The sequence below is a fragment of the Anabrus simplex genome, chromosome 1, assembly GCF_040414725.1.
Source record: "Anabrus simplex isolate iqAnaSimp1 chromosome 1, ASM4041472v1, whole genome shotgun sequence".
In the NCBI taxonomy this organism is placed as follows: Eukaryota; Metazoa; Arthropoda; class Insecta; order Orthoptera; family Tettigoniidae; genus Anabrus; species Anabrus simplex.
Genome location: NC_090265.1, coordinates 481,555,947 through 481,576,813, shown reverse-complemented (window position 1 = coordinate 481,576,813; position 20,867 = coordinate 481,555,947). Strand labels below are relative to the sequence as shown.

At 38.5% G+C, this 20,867-nt stretch overlaps 1 protein-coding gene and 1 long non-coding RNA gene across 3 annotated transcripts in view; one reads left to right on the top strand and one right to left on the bottom strand.

The window, feature by feature from the left end:
- The window catches only part of LOC136856979 (beta-1,3-glucan-binding protein), a 118,395-nt gene extending 111,668 nt beyond the window's left edge, over positions 1-6,727 (top strand). For both annotated transcript variants that reach the window (XR_010858491.2, XM_067135301.2), the window contains exon 9: positions 6,097-6,727. Coding sequence is in view for 1 of the 2 variants with exons in the window: in XM_067135301.2 (XP_066991402.2) it covers positions 6,097-6,198 (102 nt within the window). In the remaining variant the exon portion in view is untranslated. The remainder of the gene's footprint in view (positions 1-6,096) is intronic.
- On the bottom strand, positions 81-18,608 carry LOC136856980 (uncharacterized). The gene is made up of 3 exons (XR_010858492.2): positions 17,047-18,608; positions 16,827-16,931; positions 81-325 (listed from the first exon to the last, which is right to left on the bottom strand). It is a non-coding gene; the product is annotated as an uncharacterized lncRNA (long non-coding RNA).
- Positions 18,609-20,867: the final 2,259 nt, after the last annotated feature.

Sequence of the window (20,867 nt, the reverse complement as noted above, 5' to 3'; positions counted from 1 at the left end):
GTTACATTGAGAGGTCATGAATTATTTTTGGATTGTTCAGAATTAGCAAGTCCAGTTTGTTAGATGCACTGAATACAGAAATCATTGCTATTTTTCTCGAAGAAGAGAAAAGTATATTTTCTTTCCACTGCAGTAAGTATGCTGTCATTACGTTGTTTACAGGGAAGTAAATGTCTAACTCCATTGCTGAGTGGTCATCATGTTGGGCTTTGGTCTTCAGGGTCCAATGTTCACTTTCCAGCTAAGTCAAGGGATTTTAATCATGAACGGTTAATTCCCTTGGCTCGGAGACTGGGTGCTTGTGCTGTCCCCAACATCCCTGCAACTAAGACATTACACACAATACTATCGTCCACCACATAACATACAGTTTTTCATATATATATGGGAGATATCACCCATACTTGTCCAAGGATTTGCCTTACATGGGCTACACCAGGCTAAAAATAGCCACATAAAATTATTATATGGAAGTACCGTAAGTTACTAATGTTGGCAGGAGGCAAGTTAACTTACCTACCTTGGACGTTTTTACTTATTTATTTATCATATGGCATTTTTTGTCACATTATAATTCTGATCCAAGGTTCCTTTTGTTTTTGAAAGTGATAAAAGTTGGCTTGCCAGGCCTATTGTGGATCTTTGCTCAAGTGTTTGGTTTTATACCAGATAGTTGGTACCTCACAAGCATTTCCTCATGTCACTTAGATCTATCGTTTCCCTGCTCTGAGAGGTGGCTACAAATTATACTGGTATGGACTGGAAAAGAATGCCAAAGATGGTGTGAGATTTTTGCTGACAAAGGATATGGATGCCAAGACAGAAGTTTCCTACAAAAACAATGGGATCATAAAATTATCTGTACAATGTACAACTAGGCCTATGGTTGACAAATTACATGGTAGTACAGGGGTATGTCCCACTGATGGGATGCAATGCTGATGAAAAAGAAAAATGTTTTCAAGACAAGACTTAGGTGATGAAATTGATGAAGAAAATGTTATAATTATTGGAGATCTAGATGCACAAGTTGAAGCAGACTGCAAGGATATTGTTGGGCCACATTAGCTTGGAAACAAAAACACAGAAGGTGAACAACTAATTGATATGTGTAGAAGAAATGAACAGTAAAGACATGGAGATTAGAAGAAGCTCAGTTGCAGGAGGAATATCAGAACCAAATAAAATGAAACCCATCAAAGGGAGAACAAGTAGAAAAAAGTGGATTTTTTGAAAATATATTTGTGGGAGAAGCTAAAGAACTGCATGAAGTAATAGGATTGACCAAGAAGGAAAAGGAGAAACCTTGGCAGAATGACAGTCAGAACTGTCGTCATAGAGAAAAACCAAGCAAAATGGGTGCTAGATAAAGAAAACCAAAAAAAATATCCAAGACCAAGTAATCCAAGAAGTTAATACACAAACTTTATAGAATGAAGAAACTCACAACCAAGAGAGTAGAAAGAGAAGAGAAAACATGGAATGAGTTTGTGGATAGTAGTCAGCAGAGAAAATAGGAATTAATTGTACAGGGTAGTGAAGAACAAGTGTAGTGAGCAAGAGGATATAAAGGTAATAGAACAGAACAAAGTGACCTTAGTGTGAGAAGAGGATGAAATCAGAAGTGAATTTAAGATATATTTTAATAAGCTCTTGAATAGAGTAACAAGTACTACATCAGACAGTGAGGATCTATGTAGTAGTAATGAGCCAAGTAGAAGCATACAGATATAATATTATGTATATATGTAACTTGATGTTTTTGGGGTGTACAGATTTGGCAAGAGTGATGCTGATGCAGAATTATTTGATAAGATAATCAACTGTATGAGGAAAAACACAGAAAGGAACATTATTGTAACAGGTGATCTCAATTTACTAAGTGATAATTAGGAAGGGAGTGCAAACGACAGAAAGCATGATCAACAAAGGGTGAAAAGTTAATATGAGAAGGACATCTGAATCAGGAACTGATGGAACCACCTATAGAATTATTAGGCAATACCATATGGTGAATAATAAAAGCATGGAAACATTTTAAAAAAGCAATCACCAGTATGATCAGTAGTACCAAATAAAAATGTAAACAGCTTATGGGATGGGTTTAAAGCAATTGTTGAATGTGGAAACAGGTTGTCAGCTGTAACTGCATACATTGACCAGTTCAGCTCAGTTTATGGATGTGTTTGCGATGACTAAACAGTCCAATCCTGGCATAAAACATACGCTCACACAAATCACACTGAATGGATGGAGAAGAGCGAGGTTGTAATTGACGGAGTTTTCTTGCTTGTCGCTTGGCCTCTTGATGTCTACAGCATTCTCTTTCAAACAAGTTGACAGCAGTGGATGTAGTGTTTCACCACAGTGAACGGTCCACAGCACATTCTTCCCATGTTTGTGTATCTATACCAGTTGTCTTCATGATGTGTCTCAGCTGGTCCTTAAAATGCTTAAGAGGGGCTCCATGAGGTCTACTGCTGGAGCAAAGTTCACCAAAAGAATTTGGCAGGGAAGTCTGGTATCACCCATGCGGTGAACATGGCCTAACGGTCTCAGTTGATGAGCGATGATTGTTGCCTCAATGCTGTTTAGCTGCGCTTTGTCGAGAATTGCTGTGTTGGTCACATAGTCCTCCCACTTAATATTCAAGATGAATCTCACTTTCTTTTGGTGGAAACGTTCAAGTTTTTTGATATCACGGCGATAGAGTGTCCAAGTTTCACAGCCATACAGCAGCATGGAAATGACAACAGCTTTGTACACCATGAGTTATTCATTCGTCGTTATTCATGAAGACTCTGTGCATTAACCACCCGAATACTGCATGAGCAGCCCCAATTCTTTTATCAACATTTTGTTTGCAGGTACACCGTTCAGACAAGATGCTTCCAAGATACGAAAAGTGATCAGCCTGTTCCAGTGTTATGTCTAAGATGGAGATATTGAACTCAGGAAGAGTTAATCCTGGGGCAGGTTGTGCAAGTACCTTCGTTTTTTTCTCATTAATGGCAAGATCAAAGTGATCACATGCAGTTTTAAAGCAGTTGACTGACTGTTGCAGTTCTCCAGGTGTTAGAGCAGGAGATGCGGTGTTATCGGCATACTGCAGTTCTGTCACCCGGGTAACCAGAGTTCGTATTTGTGAGCGATGTCTTGCCAGATTGAAAAGGCCTCCATCAAAATGAAATTTAATATCCATGCCTAAGTTGTTTGCAGATGATTCATGCAGCATGGCAGCCATGTACAGTGTAAAGAGTCAAGGAGCAAGCACACAGCCTTGTTTCAATCCATGAGTGATTAGGAACAAATCTGATACTGAGTTACCATGAAGAACCTGTCCAGACATGCCATCATGAAGAGCTTGAACCAATTCCACATAACATTCAGGACATCCAAAATGTCTCAATACTTTCCACATAGCAATTCTTGGTACTGAATCAAAGGCTTTCTCCAGATCATAGAAAACTAAATACAGAGGCTGCTGTTGCTCTCTGCATTTCTCCTGGAGTTGTCTAGCACAGAAGATCATATCTGTTGTGCCTCTGGAGGTTTGGAAACCACATTGAGACTTAGAAAAATCCTCTCTGAGATAACTCGGAGCTGGTTTAATAGAATTCTAGCCAGAAATTTACCTGTAACTGACAAAAAACGATATACCACGGTAGTTCCCACATACACTACGATTGCCTTTTTTTGAAGATAGTGATGATGGTAGCATTCTTCAAGACGTCAGGTACTTCTCGAGTTTCCCAAATCAAGAGAATGAGTGTGAAAAGTCTAGTCTTCAAGGGTATACCTACATTTTGTATCAGTTCCGGAGGGATGTTATCAGGACCAGAAGCCTTTCTTGGCTTTAGTTGATTGAGTGCTTTAGTGAAGTCTCTGTATGTAGGTGGAACTGCCATCCATGGTTGTTGGGGCTGCTGGGGAACATTACGAAGAAAGTCCTCAGCAACATTGGAGACACGATTTAGAAGCATAGAGAAATGTTCCTTCCAATGTTCTAAAATGTCTCCATTATCAGTTAAAATGGAGGAGTTGTCAGCAGTCTCCAATGACCCCGATGAAGATCGAATTGGACCATATATCTCATTTATGTCAGCATAGAAGTTTTGCAGGTCATGATCATCAGATAGTTTTTGCAGTTCTTCAGATTTTTGTTCCCACCAGTTATTCTTGATTTCCTTAATTTGTGCCTGACATTTTCCTGTAAATTCCAAGAAATGTGATTTCTTCTCATTGGAAGATGGATCTTGAAGATAGGATAGATGAGCTTCCCATTTGGCATTGATCAGACATATAATTTCTTCATTATTTTCATCAAACCAGTCCTGTCTTTTATTCCTCACAAAACCAATTGTTTCCTCAGCTGACTCAGTGATGACCTTCTGAAGTGTGGCCCATTGCTGATTTGTACTATCACTGCTGACTGGATGACCAGCGAGTTTGTTTGAGATTGCATTTCTGTAATCTGTAGCAATGGATTCAATTTGAAGTTTAGAAGTATCGAATTTCTTTCTGGGCAGGCTGTGGATGGATCTTTTGGTTTGTGATAGATTGAGATTCTCAACCAGAAAAAAAGGAGCTTTTGATCTGCCCAGCAGTCATCAACGTTTCTTGCAGTCCTTGTAAGAAAGACATCTTTTTTTATCACATTGCCTGGTGATGATAAAGTCAAGGATGTGCCAGTGCTTTGAGCGAGGATGCATCCAAGTGGTCTTGTAGCGATTAGGCTGGCAGAACTAAGTACTAGTAATGAAGAGTTCATGTTCAGCACATAAATCTAGGAGCAGTAGACCATTGGCATTACAGTTGCTAAGTCCATGTTTTCCCATCACATTGGCCCATAATTGGTGATCTTTATCAACTCTGGCATTGAAATCGCCAAGTAGTAAGAGTTTGTCTCTTGATGGTACTTTCGTGATGGTAGAGCTCAGCAGGTTGTAGAATTGTTGTCTTTAGCATCTACATCAGCATCAAAGGTGGGAGCATAATATAAGGTTACAGAAGGAAGATGTAAGTGAGGAGCCCATGACAAGAAAATGGAAGCAATATCAGACACAGCTAGGGGAGCCATGCTTCCAAGTTGAGAGCCCAAGGGATTCACCTTCTATATCAAGCAGAGGATACTTATGCGGACATGAGTGTCATAGATTTGGCTCCAGAGAGTGGGATTCGGAGAGTCATAATTCTTTCACTGACAGCGTTTAGAGTTAGCTGATAATCATTCACCAATGTGGTCTTCAAGTGAATCTCACACCATGAATGTGGTGTCCTCCCTCGTTTTTTCCCTTCCAGAAGATTGTGTAGCCTGAGCTGAACTCTGTAAGTTTACCTTCGCTGGACAGTCTGATTTCACTTAAGGCAGAAATATCAATGTTCATTCGTCCAAGCTTAAGGATTTTTCTTTTAGATACTTCGTTGCTTCAATCTCTCCTGAAAATCTTCCTGTACATTTTTTTCTTTCAATTTCCATACTTTTATTTTACTTTCTCAATCATTTTCAAAACTATGTATTCCCCACTCTTGGTCCATTCCTTTCACAGAAGTCCACTAGTGCCTTTCCTTCATGATTCTTTTTCCCATATCCATATGGTCCAATGACTTCTTCCTTTCCTTGTCTCGCGTTTCTGACCTGTGCGTTCAGATCTCCAACAATAACCATTTCCACACCTGAAATTTCTCTTTCTCCAAGAATCCCTCAGTATCTTCTTTTCTGTTTCTCGTGTATGGTGCATACACTTGTATGAAGTCCATCATTTCTTTCTTCGTCTTTAGTCTAATCTTCATTATTCTGTCACTCATACATTCTACCACTTCAACATACTCCTCAAGTTGCTTCGAAATGATTACTCCCACTCTGTTTATTGCCTCTTTGCCACCACTCCAGTATAATGTGTATCCTTTCTTCAATTTCTTCCTTCTGTTACCTTTCCATTTCACTTCACTGAGCCCCATCATATCCACCTTCTCCTTCTCCGTGAAGTCTACTACTTTCTCCACCTTTCCTGTCAGGGTCATATTAATCTTAATGTTATTTGTTATTATGAAATGTTACTTCTGAAGTATCATATTTGGTCTTATCTTTCACAGGCAATGCTATTATTCTGGAAGGACAAGGATTCATGGCTTCCATCTTGGTCTGAAGAAGGTTTAAGTCTGCAAGTGGAGCATATTAAAGTCTGGGCACTATAAAATTATATAGAGAAATTAGTGTTCAGAAGTGGAAATACAATTTACTAATCCACATACTGCATACTCAAATTCATTGTCAGCTGTTCATATTTTGTTATTCTATCATCTGTCAGAATATGTGTCAACCATAGGTATGTAATCAAGACATACTAACTAATGGCTGCCTTCTTTTGGGCAGCAATTTTTCTCACTTGGTTACTGTAATGAATCCCATTGTTGGGTCAGCATTATGATCAGTAGGCTACTCCAGCCATTATAATTACTGTAAAATAATTAAAAATATCATGTAAAGCATTGTGTAACTCAGGGTTCCTTAACATTTTTCAACCAACCTATGAGTCTCTTTTTCACAGTAAAGATTTCTAATGGAATAATATCAAATACTGTACCTAACTCTGTATGTGCAGCCTTTGTTGGAAAGCAGATTGTGTTATGTAATATTTTGTTAGGTTCCATATAGTATGGTATAAATAATATGTAATATTTTGCTTTATTTTCAAAATACATTAATTTTATTTTCTGTAATTAATTGGAGACTATTTAATTGACTGCTTTTACTATCTTATCCTTTACAGAAAATGAATACACTTCGTTATTTAAAGTTTGTTGCAGATGGAAATTTTTACAAAAATTGGTAAACTTCATTGGTATTGCGCCTCTTGCACCGACCAGTAACTCCATGACCTTCCATAAACCAAAACTTCAAAAATAATTGCAAGGGTTATAAATAAAATAGTGGCAACACTGTCATAACAGTATTACAATACCACACATTTATTAGCAGACAGTGAACGGCATCAGTTGGGGCTTGTGTCATAGGCACCCTGAAGCAGTCAGTGATAGAGGCACTATTTTGTAGATTTAAATTCGATCAGGTTGCCATGTTCTAATAAAAGGGTAAATTTTATATGTAGAGCTTAAATCTACTGCACTATTCTGCCATATTAGAAGTTAGTTAATATAGGTTACTCACTTTAAGTATCTTAGTATAATTAAGGAATTATAGAATGGTATTTTATTTTTATTTTTTACACTTTCTGTATTGATGTCTCTACTTTTACTGTTTGAGTCACCTGATTATATCATTGTAAGTATTCAGAGTTTGTAGATCCGCCATTGAATATATTATTCATTGTACAATTCCTCTGTATGAGCCTTTGGCTCGTTGGAATTAATTATTGAAATAAATATCTATCTATCTAGGTAATTCAGAATATGAATGTTCAGCAGGAGGATAGGATTGGTCCAATTACTTTTAAATTATTAGCGTTGATTGTAAGAGTATTAGGGGGTTGATTAGGATATGAGACCAAGTGGAATCTACGCCGTCAAGCCAGCCAACATCACACGCCGTTTCTACATCGCCGATAACTACCACTACCACCACCATCTCCACTACATCAACCTTCAACCTCTCCCCTATTCCCACCACTGTGGTTACAACCAGTCATCCTGCGTCCATAATGATTTCTTCCCTCCCTCTTCCTTCAACACCTGAAGAACGTCATGCCACATACATGCCTCCCGCAACGTCTGCAGCACCATCGTCTTCGTCGTCTTTCAACGCCGCCGAAGAAGCACCACCCTCATCGCAGTCATCACCGTCCCGCCACACCATATATAGCTGTGTGATCCGTGGAGTGGATCCTGCTCACTCAGAACAAGCCATCCTCCAGCAACTTCGAGCAGAAGGCGTACCCGTCCGTCGAGTCTTCAGGATCAAGAACACCTCCCGTCTGACGTACATGGTCCGCATCCACCTCCCTACTGCCGTCGACGTTCACCATCTCATCGCCAATGGAGTCTACATCTTTGGCCATCGCTACAAAGTCGAGCCATCTCTTTCACCACCCCAACCTGTTCTACATAACTCCAACAATGCCCGTCGTCACACCCGGCCACCCCCTCCATATCGACCCCCTCCACCCATTTACCCTCCCCTCCCATCAATCAGTTTCTTCCCCCCATCAGCTCCAACACTCGACACCTTGAGATTCCTCACTTCCTCCCTCTATTACATCACGGCGACCCTGCACCTCCTCAGTTTCCATTTACAGCCTGGTACCCTCCTCTAAACATGTCACTCCTCCCGCACACCCGCACACCCTCATAACCTCAGCCCCGTAGCCATTCATCCAAATTTTCATACCGTTTTTCCCTCTTCTTCATTTGAAACATCTCACTGTTCTCTCCACATCTCCCGGCCCGAGAGATCGCGACACGATCTAGGGGGCCCACCCCGTCCTTCGGGCGGGGAATGAAAGCTTTCTAGCAGCAGCAGCAGGATATGAGATTTCTAAATTTTCCTCACCTTACAATCTATTGTCACTAAGGAGATTCATGATATCTAATTTTTTAGGATCAATATGATTTATACCTTTTGTTAGAACTTAGAGTGTTGTTGTCTGTGAGCACTTGAAGTGGGTAATGTGTTTTATATCACCCTATGTTTACAAAGGTAGAGCAAAACCAAGGCTTGAAATACAGGTGATCCATGGCAAAAATGCAGGGGAATGCAATCAAGGCTTAAATGAAGCCTGTGGCAATGATTTATTTCCATATCGGACTGTTGCACGATGGGTAAGAGCATTCCATGGTGGGGGGAGGGTCAGGATGTGTCCATGGATTTACCCCACATAGGTCACCCATCCATTTCTGATGACCAAGCAGAGTTAGTGCAAGGCCTCATTTCAGATGGACTGTCTGAGAATTATCGTTAGAAGTTAGAATTAGTCATCTATCAAGATTGCACATACTGAAGAACACTCTCAACCTGAGGAAAATTGCATCCCTTTGGGTTCCCCACTGCAATGAACTGCAGTGTACTGTGGCCATTGGGGCCATTGACAAAACATAGGTCCATACCAAAGTGGCAATCAAATGAATGGTGGCACCAGCCAGGATTGTTGCATACTAAGAAAATTCAACAGAAACCCTGCAAGGTGAGGGTGCTGATAGTAACATATGATGCTGAAGTTCTCATAATATTTAGTCATGCTGTACCCCAAGGTGGAACTGTCAATGCAGCGCTCTATCACTGTTTCCTTGAGCACCACTTGCATCCAGTTATAGAATGGAAACATCCATATTTCTTACAGGATAATCCACCTTACATTTACATGACAATGCACATTGCTATGTGATGGAAGCCAGTAGCGGCTCGTTCTAAAGGGCAGAGGGGCACGTGCCCCTCCGGCTAAGTAACTGTTAATGCATGGTTTTATAAATACTGGCAATTTGAATGGTGATACATTCAGTTTTGATATTAGGCGCCGCATACAGCTAGAGTGTCAATGTTTTCATCATACACGTACTTTGCTTCCTCCGGCGGGCTCTACGCTGGCTGGTCATGCTGGGCCCTGTGCCCTTAGCTGCTGACTCTTTCTTACGTAATTTTCGTTCACGCATGCGTGGAACGAACTAATTTTTAACATGCACTGAATGGGAGATTGGGTCATTACCGAAGCCAGCCCGCTACGATTACGAAAATACGCGAAGGCTTATCGCGCCGAGCAGAACATCGTGTTCCAAGTCTGTCATCTGCGGTCTGATAAACATGCTGTACTGGCTAATGAAATTAGTCAGTATCCTATCTCGTAATATTTAGTGTGGTGTCGTTAAAAGTAAATCTGTCGTGTTTTGTGTGCGGACATACAGAATCCCTATGAAGAGTCTCTTAAGGTATATCACACAGGTATGATTAACATCTAGGCTACGTACAATGAATTCTGTGAGTAATATTTTAAATAGACCTTTTTCTCAACTGTCCCTAACGGAAAAGACTGAGATAAAGACACTCGGTCGACCAACGCCTCATTTACAACTAGAGCAAGTCGGACAATATAAAGGGCGTGAATATCGACGTAGATTCCAGCCAGGGGTGTATACAGAATACGAGTGGTTGTGTGGCTGTGATTCAAGGAATGCGTTTTTCTGTTTTCCGTGCATGTTATTCGGACATGACCAGACGTGGACGAAAACCGGAGTAACAGATCTCAAACACTTGAAAGAAAAAATTAAAAAACACGAAAGTTCCTCCCAACATATCAATTCATGCATGGAATTAGCTGTGCTAGGGAAAGTTAATATAGTGACTCAACTGGATTCTGCTTATCGCCAATCCATTAACAAACACAATGATCAGGTTAGGAAAAATAGGCACATATTACGCAGAATTATTCAGTGCATAAAATTCTGTGGCGTATTTGAAGTGGCACTCCGTGGCCATGATGAGACAGAAAATTCTCTAAATCCTGGAATTTTCAAAGGCCTCATTAATTTTACGGCTGAAATAGACGTTGCTATGAAAGAACACCTGGCCAAAGCTTCTGTATTTAAAGGCACTTCAAAGACCATTCAGAACGAGCTTCTTGACTGTATGTTAAATGTGTGCAGGGAACAAATTTCTTCAGAAATTGGGGAATCCCAATTCGTTGCAATAGAAGCAGATGAAACAACGGATGTTTCAAACAAATGCCAATTGGTACTTGTTTTTCGATATGCATTAGAGGGTCACGTCCATGAAAGATTCTGGGGGTTCATGAATCCAACCGACAGGACAGCGGATGGATTGAGTCAATGTCTGTTAGAGCAAATTAATCCCATATTAAGGGACACACCACATAAACTTATTTGTCAGAGTTATGACGGAGCCAGCGTAATGAGCGGAAGGACAGGGGGTGTGCAGGCGAAATTGAAAGTACACTACCCTAATGCACATTTCATTCATTGTTATGGACACCAGCTAAATTTGACAATGCAGAAGGCTTGTTCGTACAGTCCCCAAGTCAAATTATTTTTCTGTAACCTGTCCGCAATTCCAACTTTCTTTTCCAACTCGTCTCACAGAAGTGACCTATTGAATGAAATAATGAAGACTAGACTCCCTCGGACAATCACTACTCGCTGGAACTACAACATTCGTACGGTGAATATAGTTTGTGAGAATAGAGATAAACTGATCGAGTGCTTTCGTAGAATAGAAGAAGAAGGTAAAACGTCTGTTAGCGTAAATGAAGCCAGTGGACTGCGACGTGCTCTTGAGGATACCATATTCATGTTCTGGTTGTCTATTTTTCACAAATTAATGCCGCATGTTGACATTTTGTACAATCAGCTACAAAAACGCGAAACAGATTCAGTCCAAATAAAAAAGGCTATTTCTGACTTCGCAAAGTGCGTAGCACAACAACGTGAAGAAATAGATACAATTTCATGTGACCTCACGGACTACAATAATTCCGATAAAAGACGTAGAGTAAGTGACACAAGGACCATTGCAGCGAAAGAAGTATGTGACGTAATGAATCAGGTGTATGATAGGTTTGCATTTACTGGGTACATTGAAGCTGCAACACTACTGTACTCAGATTCGTTTGACAAATTCTCTATAAACTTTCCACAAAATGTATTAAATTCTACTGTGTTACATTATCCAATGTTGCAGAAAGAAAGGCTAAAGACGGAATTAGAAGTGATTTACAAACGGACAGATTTCAGGCAAGTGAAAGGAGCTCTACCACTTCTCGCTTTTATTTTAGAAAATAATCTGAAATCAACGTTCAAAGAAACGCTAAAGCTTCTCAGGATAATTGTGACAACACCCATGTCCACAGCCGAAGCAGAGCGCTGTTTTTCGACACTGGCTCGTATTAAGACATTTTTGCGCAACACAATGACCGAAGAACGACTCTCTGCTCTGGCAATGATTTCTATTGCGAAAGACCTTATTTACGATATGCCTGACTTTGACGATAAAGTCATTTCTAAGTTTGTGAATTTAAGGCATAGAAGAATGGAATTCGTGTTTAAATAAAGAGATAACACTGCGGTCGTTGAACAAGGCCCTACCGTATTCATTTGTATGGCCAGGGCGAGTAGACTGTACTTCATTCGTCCTGTAGACTCAGTAGAAGGCCTATCAGTCGGTACAGTAATTTGAATGGACTTCTGTATTACAAGGCCCTCCAACGGTAGTTCCATAATGTATATAGCGCTGTGAACGTATTTCAGATAGACTTCAGTGGCAGTAGGCACATTGAAATAGTTCAAGATACATTAGTGACAGTAGGTGCTGTACATTTAAATAGTTCAAGATACTTTAGTGACAGAAGGTGCTGTACATTTAAATAGTTCAAGATACTTTAATGACAGTAGGTGCTTTACATTTAAATAGTTTATGATACTTTAGTGACAGCAGGTACTGTACATTTAAATAGTTCAAGATACTTTAGTGACAGTAGGTGCTGTACATTTAAATAGTTCAAGATACTTTAGTGACAGTAGGTGCTGTACATTAAATAGTTCAAGATACTTTAGTGACAGTAGGTGCTGTACATTTAAATAGTTCAAGATACTTAGGGTGATGAAGAGTCTGGATCGCTGCCTTCTTCGAATGGACACCAACATTTCATTCCACAGTTTCTCTTAAAATGAAGAAGATGACAGTGAAGTAGGTGAGTAATGATCAAGTATTTAACATTGTGTGATGTGTATCCGGCTATGCATTTCTTTACTCATGTGTGCTTAGTAAGAACGTAAATTTGTGAAAAGGTAGTGTGCCCCTCCACCAGTTCCCCTCAGCAGCCGCTGCTGATGGAAGCAGTAACTAATGTGTTATGCAAGTGACAATGGACAGTCTTGAAACATCCTTCATATGATTCTGATGTGACATTGGTTTGTTCCCTCAATTGAAAGAACTTCATCTAGTCCAGGCAATAGGGCACTTTACATGGAAATATTCATAGTAGTTTTGGAAATTGGCTTACATGTTTTTTGTTTATACATTATGATTCTCATAGTTTGGTTCGTATTGAATTGTACATTAAAAATCAAACAAATATTAATGTTTATTAAATTCCACCTATTCAATACATAAAAAGTAATTTTAATTAAGAATTTAAAATTATGAAGTAAATTATAGGGACATATTTTGTCCATTTTAAGGGCATCTTCAGCCTTCTCAAACCTGAAAGATAATAAATCAGGATCCTGATTGCTCTTCATTGTAGTTTTTTAAGAAAAACTACAAATTATAAATGTGAGGATGATGTTGAAGGTAACGTACATGCATCAAAAAATGAGTGAGAGGGATGAAAGTAGTTAAACTATTCTTATAAACAGTCCTAATTTATTTACTTTTATGAATGTCCTTGTCTAAAAATGTGGTAACAAGTTGCATATCAGTACCGGTAGTTCTATAAGAACACAATTATTGCTGCATTGAATTGAACCTTGTTTAAAGGTGCCCTGTATTGGTTGAGGGTGTAAGAAATAAGCTTGGAGCTTAAACAGCTTAATTTTTAGAATAATAATGAAGAAAAGTGTTATTGATTATTTCAAGTAGAGTTTAAATAAATTTTAAAGTTGCTAGTTTGTTGTTAATCTTTTGTGATGAGATAAGTTTGCTGCCTTTTTAAATTACGTTGTAGGAGTGAGGAAAAATGCTTGATAGTAAGTAGCTGTAATTATAAAGTTCTGTAAGAACACAGTTAATTCTGCATTGAATTGAACTTTGTTAAAAGGTGCTCTGTAATGGTTGAGGGTGTAAGAAATGAATTTAGAGCTTAAACAGATTCATCTTTAGAATAATGACGAGGAAAAGTATTTTTGATCACTCCAAGTGGGGTTTAAAATAATATTTAAAGTTGCTAGTTTGTTGTTAATCCCGTGTGATTAGAAAGTCAGCAATCTTCTTAAAGCACATTGTAGGAGCGAGGAATAGTGCTCGATGGTAAGTAGCTGTATTTATATTAGCTAGAAGGTGCAACTGCGGCTTCTTATATAGAGAGTTGAAAGGGAAATGTGGTTCAAAATCTGTAACAAGAGGAGAGTTACGTATGAAGGAATTAAATTGAAGGAAAGGTCAGTTCAAAGAAGAAATGGTGCGTGTAAATTCACGTACCCCTTTTTTTTCAATTATGATGATAATTGGTCAAAGTAAAGGTGACTTAAAGGAAAACCTTGTATGTAATTTATCTTTTGGACTGTTATAGTGTTAATCAGTTGCTATGGTAGTGTTGAAATGACTGACACTTGCGCTTCTGATGTTACATCGATGTGAGATTAGGGGAGGTGGGTGTGGTGGAGGTAGGGTGGGGTGTTAGGCGGGGCATTAAGTTTATGTGTTATTGGTTGTGGTGGGTTTGTGGGGGCAGACAGGATAGAAGTTGTGTTTATTAAAATAGTAGGGGTCCTGTAAGATGATAATTTAATATTATTTAGAATGAAATGAAATGTCGTATGGCTTTAGTGCCGGGATATCCCAGAACGGGTTCGGCTCGCCAGGTGCAGGTCTTTCTATTTGACACCCGGAGGTGACCTGCGCGTCGTGATGAGGATGAAATGATGATGAAGACAACACATACACCCAGCCCCCGTGCTGTAGGAATTAACCAATGAAGGTTAAAATCCCCGACCCGGCCGGGAATCGAACCCGGGACCCTCTGAACCGAAGGCCAGTACGCTGACCGTTCAGCCAACGAGTCGGACATTATTTAGAATGATGTTTTGTTTTAAATTTAGTTATTGCAATATTTTTTGTAATATTTCATTAATGGGTTTTTCACTTCAATTATATCATTGACGTTTAGATATTTGTTATATTATTGGTCTAAATATATAGATGTTTTCTCATTCATACATCAATTTCCCTTTACCTACTTTTTTAATAATTGTGAGGTCTTGATCTATAGTAGTGAAATGATGTCCTGTTTCTTTCATATAGGAATCATAGCTGAAAACTGTTGTGTTTGATGCATTAAAATGTTCCAAGTACCTAGTGTGAAAACTTCGGTCTGTTTGACCAATATATGAGATGCCACATTGTGTGCAAGCTAGCCTGTATATGCCTGAACCTGAATAAATGTTGCTGTTTGAATTTACTGCATTGTGATTAAAGAATAATTTCTGGTTAGTTTTCCAAGTGATGGAACAAATAAATGTCACATCAGAATAATATGGAGGATGTTCCAAGACTTCCCATTGACACCTGCATAACACAATAGTTACCACTTCCATTACATAGCAATGAAATCTGGCTTAAAGACGAAATTAACAGGAAGAAGTCACTGTTACACTTACAACTATACAGACTACACTTATCAGTGTCTCAATGTGTAGCCACTATAGAATGGAATTCATTTCAATTACATGTAGATTACCAATTAAATATTATTCTAAATAAGAAACAATTAACATTAGATTAAAACTCGCCTATTTATAAGAAAATCAGCTACAGTCACCCAAAAGGCACGGAGAAAGAAGTAAAAAGGCTCATTCTTTCAACAACATACCTGCCATCATTAACTAATCTCTTTGTCTTCTCAGAATTATGGAATTATTAAGTAAAGGGTTAAAACATAATTGGTCTGTTATACAAAAAGAAAACTATACCATCACCACCATTACAGAGGTCGAGATGAATATCTCTAAACTCCCTTTGGAATTACAAAACGATAGGTACTAGATACAAAATAAAAAAACTACCAACATTAACTGAGGGATTAAATAAAAATGCTAATCTCAACCACATTAAATTAATTAAAGACATTAGAAACAAAATAAAAGTCAACATGATAATACCATTATAACTAAAGCTGACAAGGGGGAAACTACAGTTATATTAGATAAAAAAGATTACATCAAAAACTGAAGATTTGTTCACAATAAGACTTACACAATGGTTAATAAAGACCCCACAATAAGAATCCAGAACTTAAAAACAATATTAAAGAATTCTACATTTTTATTAAATGAACAAGAACAGCAAAAACTAATCCTAATGAACCCTAATACCCCCACAGCAAGAGCCTTACCTAAATTACATAAGAAAGATATACCCATATGTCCAATCATCAATTGCAGAAATAGTCCAACATATAAAACCTCACAATGTATCCACAACTTTCTCAAAAAGAAAAAAAAACATTAAAGTTTTAACAAAAAATCCCAATAAAAAATTCAGTGGATTTTTGCGATACTTTAAAAAATTCACCTTATTACCCAACCACATTATGTGCTCTTTTGATATTACTAACATGTACTCTAACGTGCCGGTCAAAGAAACTGTAAATATTATCAACGACAACTTCGCTAAACACAGTAAACTTAGCAAGCTTGAATTAGAAGACTTCTTAAGAATCCTAAACTTTTAAAATGACCTTAAAATTATCACATAATGTCCTAAAAATGAACAAAAATGACCTAAAAATCCCAAGTATTTATTGTTCTAAAAAACAACTATTTAACTTTTAATGGTAAAATTTACCATCAGGACGGCCTAGCTATGAGAGATCCCTTATCTGGCATCTTAGTCAACATCTATTTAGATTCTTTAGAACATCATAAAATTTTAACATAGATAAAAGGCCTTGACTTGTGGCTTCGGTACGTAGATGACACATTCGTAATTATTAATAAAGAACTCAATAACAGTAATGATCAGCGGCCCGGAATTTGTTGACCTAAAATGCTACAAAATGACTTTTAAAATGACCTTAAAATTATCAAATATGTCCTAAAAACGAATGACCTAAAAATCCCAAGTCTTTATTGTTTGAAACTAAATGATACACATTTCTAGATATGAACAATATTGATAATTGATATTTTCTCTAATTTTTACATACCGGTAGCAATATGTCAGTTCTTTCTTTTGGAATGTCGGTTGTCCTTAGAAACAAAATGTACCGGTACGAAGATCTGACACCAGGTACTCCGTAAAGAGAAATGATCTGAAAAGGAAAACAACGTTCCTGTAGACATAATCGTAATCGTCGTCGATTGCAGATATAACTGCAATAAAGATATATATATATAATGCCATATTATGCAGATTTTAATATTTACCTCAGACCGTCTGGCAGTAGATAACTGTGACCATCCGTAGATTCTCGAAGGTAAAAGGACGTCGATTGTCGGCCAAAACGTTCTTGTACATCGAAAAGCTCCTTTCGATGTCCACAGACGCGAGATGTGCGTACTTGAAATACGCTAAATCACTTGGTGACAGCTCTTCTTCAATATCCACTACACTGAAATCTTCCCCAGTGAGTACCCGGACGACTGAACACAAAACCTTGTATCCTGTGTTTTTATCAAGAACAGATTTTAGTTTCCGAAATACCGACTCGCCAACTTCACCATGCATATTTTCCAAAGCTTCCTGCGATGCTCTCACCAAAGCTGTCGCTTGTTCGATTGTCATACCTCTCTCCTGAAGTCGTGTAATAGCTGACGGCAGGGAGCCAAAATTTGCCTTAATGTATGCCAACTTACCCTGCACATCGTCAGCTGAAAAAAATCTCTTGGGTGATTTCGATAGCCCTGGCGTCTTGGGCTTCTAGAGAGTTTATCACTCGCTTCGCTGCTAAAAAGTTGTCGCTGTAGTACTCGCACGCATTGGTCCACGTACCCCAACGTGTGACTACGGGCTGCGGAGGTAGTGGGATAACGGGAGCTAGTGACGTAAAGAGTTTCCTGCGCGATGGAGCCTTGACAAATGCCTTTTTTCACCTGCGACACAAGTCTATAATTGTCAGGAAAATTCTCCCTCACGTCTTCTGCCACTCTGTGGAAAGCATGAGCTAGACAAGTTACTGTACATGCACCATTCTTGAATAGGAAAAGCTTTTATAGCTTTACCAGCTTTAACTATGTAAGGCGCAGAATCGATCACGAAAAGTAAAATATCATCGTACCTCACACCGTCAGGCCACAGCAGAACCATGACTCTGTCAAACATTCGACATATTGTAGAATGATTGACAGATTCCAGGACTTCAGAAGTTAGCAAAAATATTTATGCGAGATTAGGCTATCTATGTCCAGGGTTCCTACAATTACATTAGCTACGTAACGACCTTCAACATCAGTAGTTTCGTCTACTGAAACGAACGCCTTCTTTTCGCTTGTTCTTTCCCGTATTCTTTGAAGTGTTTTTTCATAGCAGAGCGGTATGTATTTTTTTCCTTAGCGTACATTCGTCCGGAATGGAATGACCTGTATACCGTGCTAGGAACTGCCTTAATTTAGGAATAGTTAGTTTATCAAGAAGAATATTTGCTGTGACAAAAACGTCACACAGTTCATTAAAAAAGGCTGAGGTACCTTGATAATGCGTTTTGCATGAGTAACTGTTGAGTAGGTACTTTTCTTTCTGCTGATATTCTGAATACCGCGCACATGTTTGTCGCGACTGACGTGCTGCTGAACAGTGAATCTTTTTGCTGCTGCCACTTTCACTTCACACACTTTACAGAATAGTATTTCACCATCTGTAGAAAAGGTATCTTCGCCGAATTCGGAGACAATTTGTCTCAATTGACCTGCCTTGGATGGTTTTACCTTTGGTATTTTAACACGTACTCGAAATAGTTACACACAACTGACATCTACAAACTGTACAACTAAAACTGACCTGAAGGAACAAGGAAATAGAGTACACTGGCAGAAATACCTCACTGCTGACGTCACATTGTGAACACACTTCCATGGGGAACTAATAAAGGCTTAGCCTTCGTCAGAAGGTCACCCAAGAATAGCTTAGCTCTCACCTCCTGTTAGGACACAAAGGTGAGGGATGTACAAAGCTACGTACTCAGCTCACAATTGAGTGCAGAAACTTCAGAAGATGAACCTTCACGTAAACCTTCAAGTACGTCAAGATATAGGAACTGATTGGTCGATGACGTAAAACGTGGATTCTTATTTAAAAATAACCAATAAGAAAAATATAATAATTAAAAATGTCAAAATAATGATGCAAAAAGCGAAAAAATTACCTAATAATCAAATACTTCAAAAAGTGACGAAAAATGTCTGAATAAATACGCATTTCTGTAACCTGGGGAACATGAACAGGATTTGTATATAACTTAGCAACTTCTATGACGCACCAATTAAAAGATGGCATGCGGGCGCTGGTAATGATGTTTTAATTTTTTTAAACAACCTAGACCAAAATATTAAATTTACCAATGAAGACGAAATCAACGGATCCTTAAATTTCCTAGATATCACAGTAACACATAATGATGATAGCTATGACTTCTAAATTTATAGAAAACCTACTCACATCTCAACAACAACCAAACGCATTTCATTACATCCCAATTCCCACAAACTGGCACCCTTTCACAGATTAATTTACAGAGCCTTAAAAATCCCTCTATCATCTAAAAACCTAAAAGGAGAACTCAATTATATAAATGACTAGCTGATGTACCCGTGCTTCGCTACGGAATTCTACATTGTATACAGAATTCTATGTTAGGTAGTGTACACGTTGTGAGTAAAAGTATATTAAATTGCACAGCTCTTAACGTTACCCTGGAAACGCGACGGAGAAATCACAAAACGTCTTTTCTCATATGAAGACTGCGTTAGGGAATTGTCATTGTAATGGTAACCCGCTTGCCTATCATCAGTCACAAACAGTTTGGGGAATTGCATTATAATGGCAGACACTCACTTTCCACCCGCCTTTTTACATCCTCAGAAAGACTGCCTTAGTGGTTTTCCCAACTGAAATGAACATAGGTCATTACAATGACGTCAGTAGGAATGGCGGGATTAAAAGCAATGATTTTACATGAAATACTCAATCAAATGAAAAACCACACATTTTCTCACTTTTAACGAACAGTACTACGCTGCCGATCTAACAGTCCAAAGTTTCAGAGCTGGAATGACCAGGCTGCAGACAGCCGTGATCCGTGAACACACTGTATATTTTTCGGAGGGGTGGAGAGTTCCAGGGCAAAAACTATGCCGTTTTACTAATCTGTTTCATAGGAGTACCAGATGAGTCGGAAAAACTCAATTCACTACACTGGCGGCGGGAAAATCTGACTTGGAGGCATTTTTTCCCTCCAATCCAGAGGAGAAAACCCCTCTTCACTGCTCATTTTGAATAAAATGAATGTGAATTTAATAAAAGTGAAAAAGAAGAAGAAGCTCTTTTTAAGAAACGGCTCCTTTCAGGGTAGAATTTTGAGCTATTTAGTGAATTGTGGTGCTATGATTCGGAATATGCCTAAATTGTAATTCTAGACTCGGTCATACTACTTCTATTGCTACTACTTGAGCCTCTGCCTTAAGAGTGCATACTGCTCATTCAAAACAGCACGTCGGAGTAGGGATCAAATAGCCGGAATACTATGATGAACCAGTGAGTTACGTACCAGCAGTACGGTATCAGAAAATGTATGAACCAGAGGAATGACATACTAAAGATGAAAGTTTTCTAACTCCCCAGCTATTTACCGCCAAATATTCAGTCAGACTCGGTACGCAGCAGTAATCCCATCTATCGGAGTTGAGCGGCAGCATAAGTGACAAAGAACATCACCACAAACAATGGTCAATATAATGTTATAGTTGTTCAATGTTATGCGCTTTCAATATTGTAGGCCTTCGCATTTAGTTTTCTTCCGACTCTAAAATACCACTCTTATCATAGTCGGTACGGTAAAACTGAATAAAACATAAATGGTCGGATATTATATTCTCTATAACTTTTTTTATGTACTACTTTTCGATAGGAGCAATAACATACCTATTTTAAAATTAAACTTTAGGCGCCTTCCCCTAAACTACAATTTCATACAGGAAGAATAAAATGGTTTATAACTTAGACTGTAGTTCCTTATTCCCCGACTCTATATACT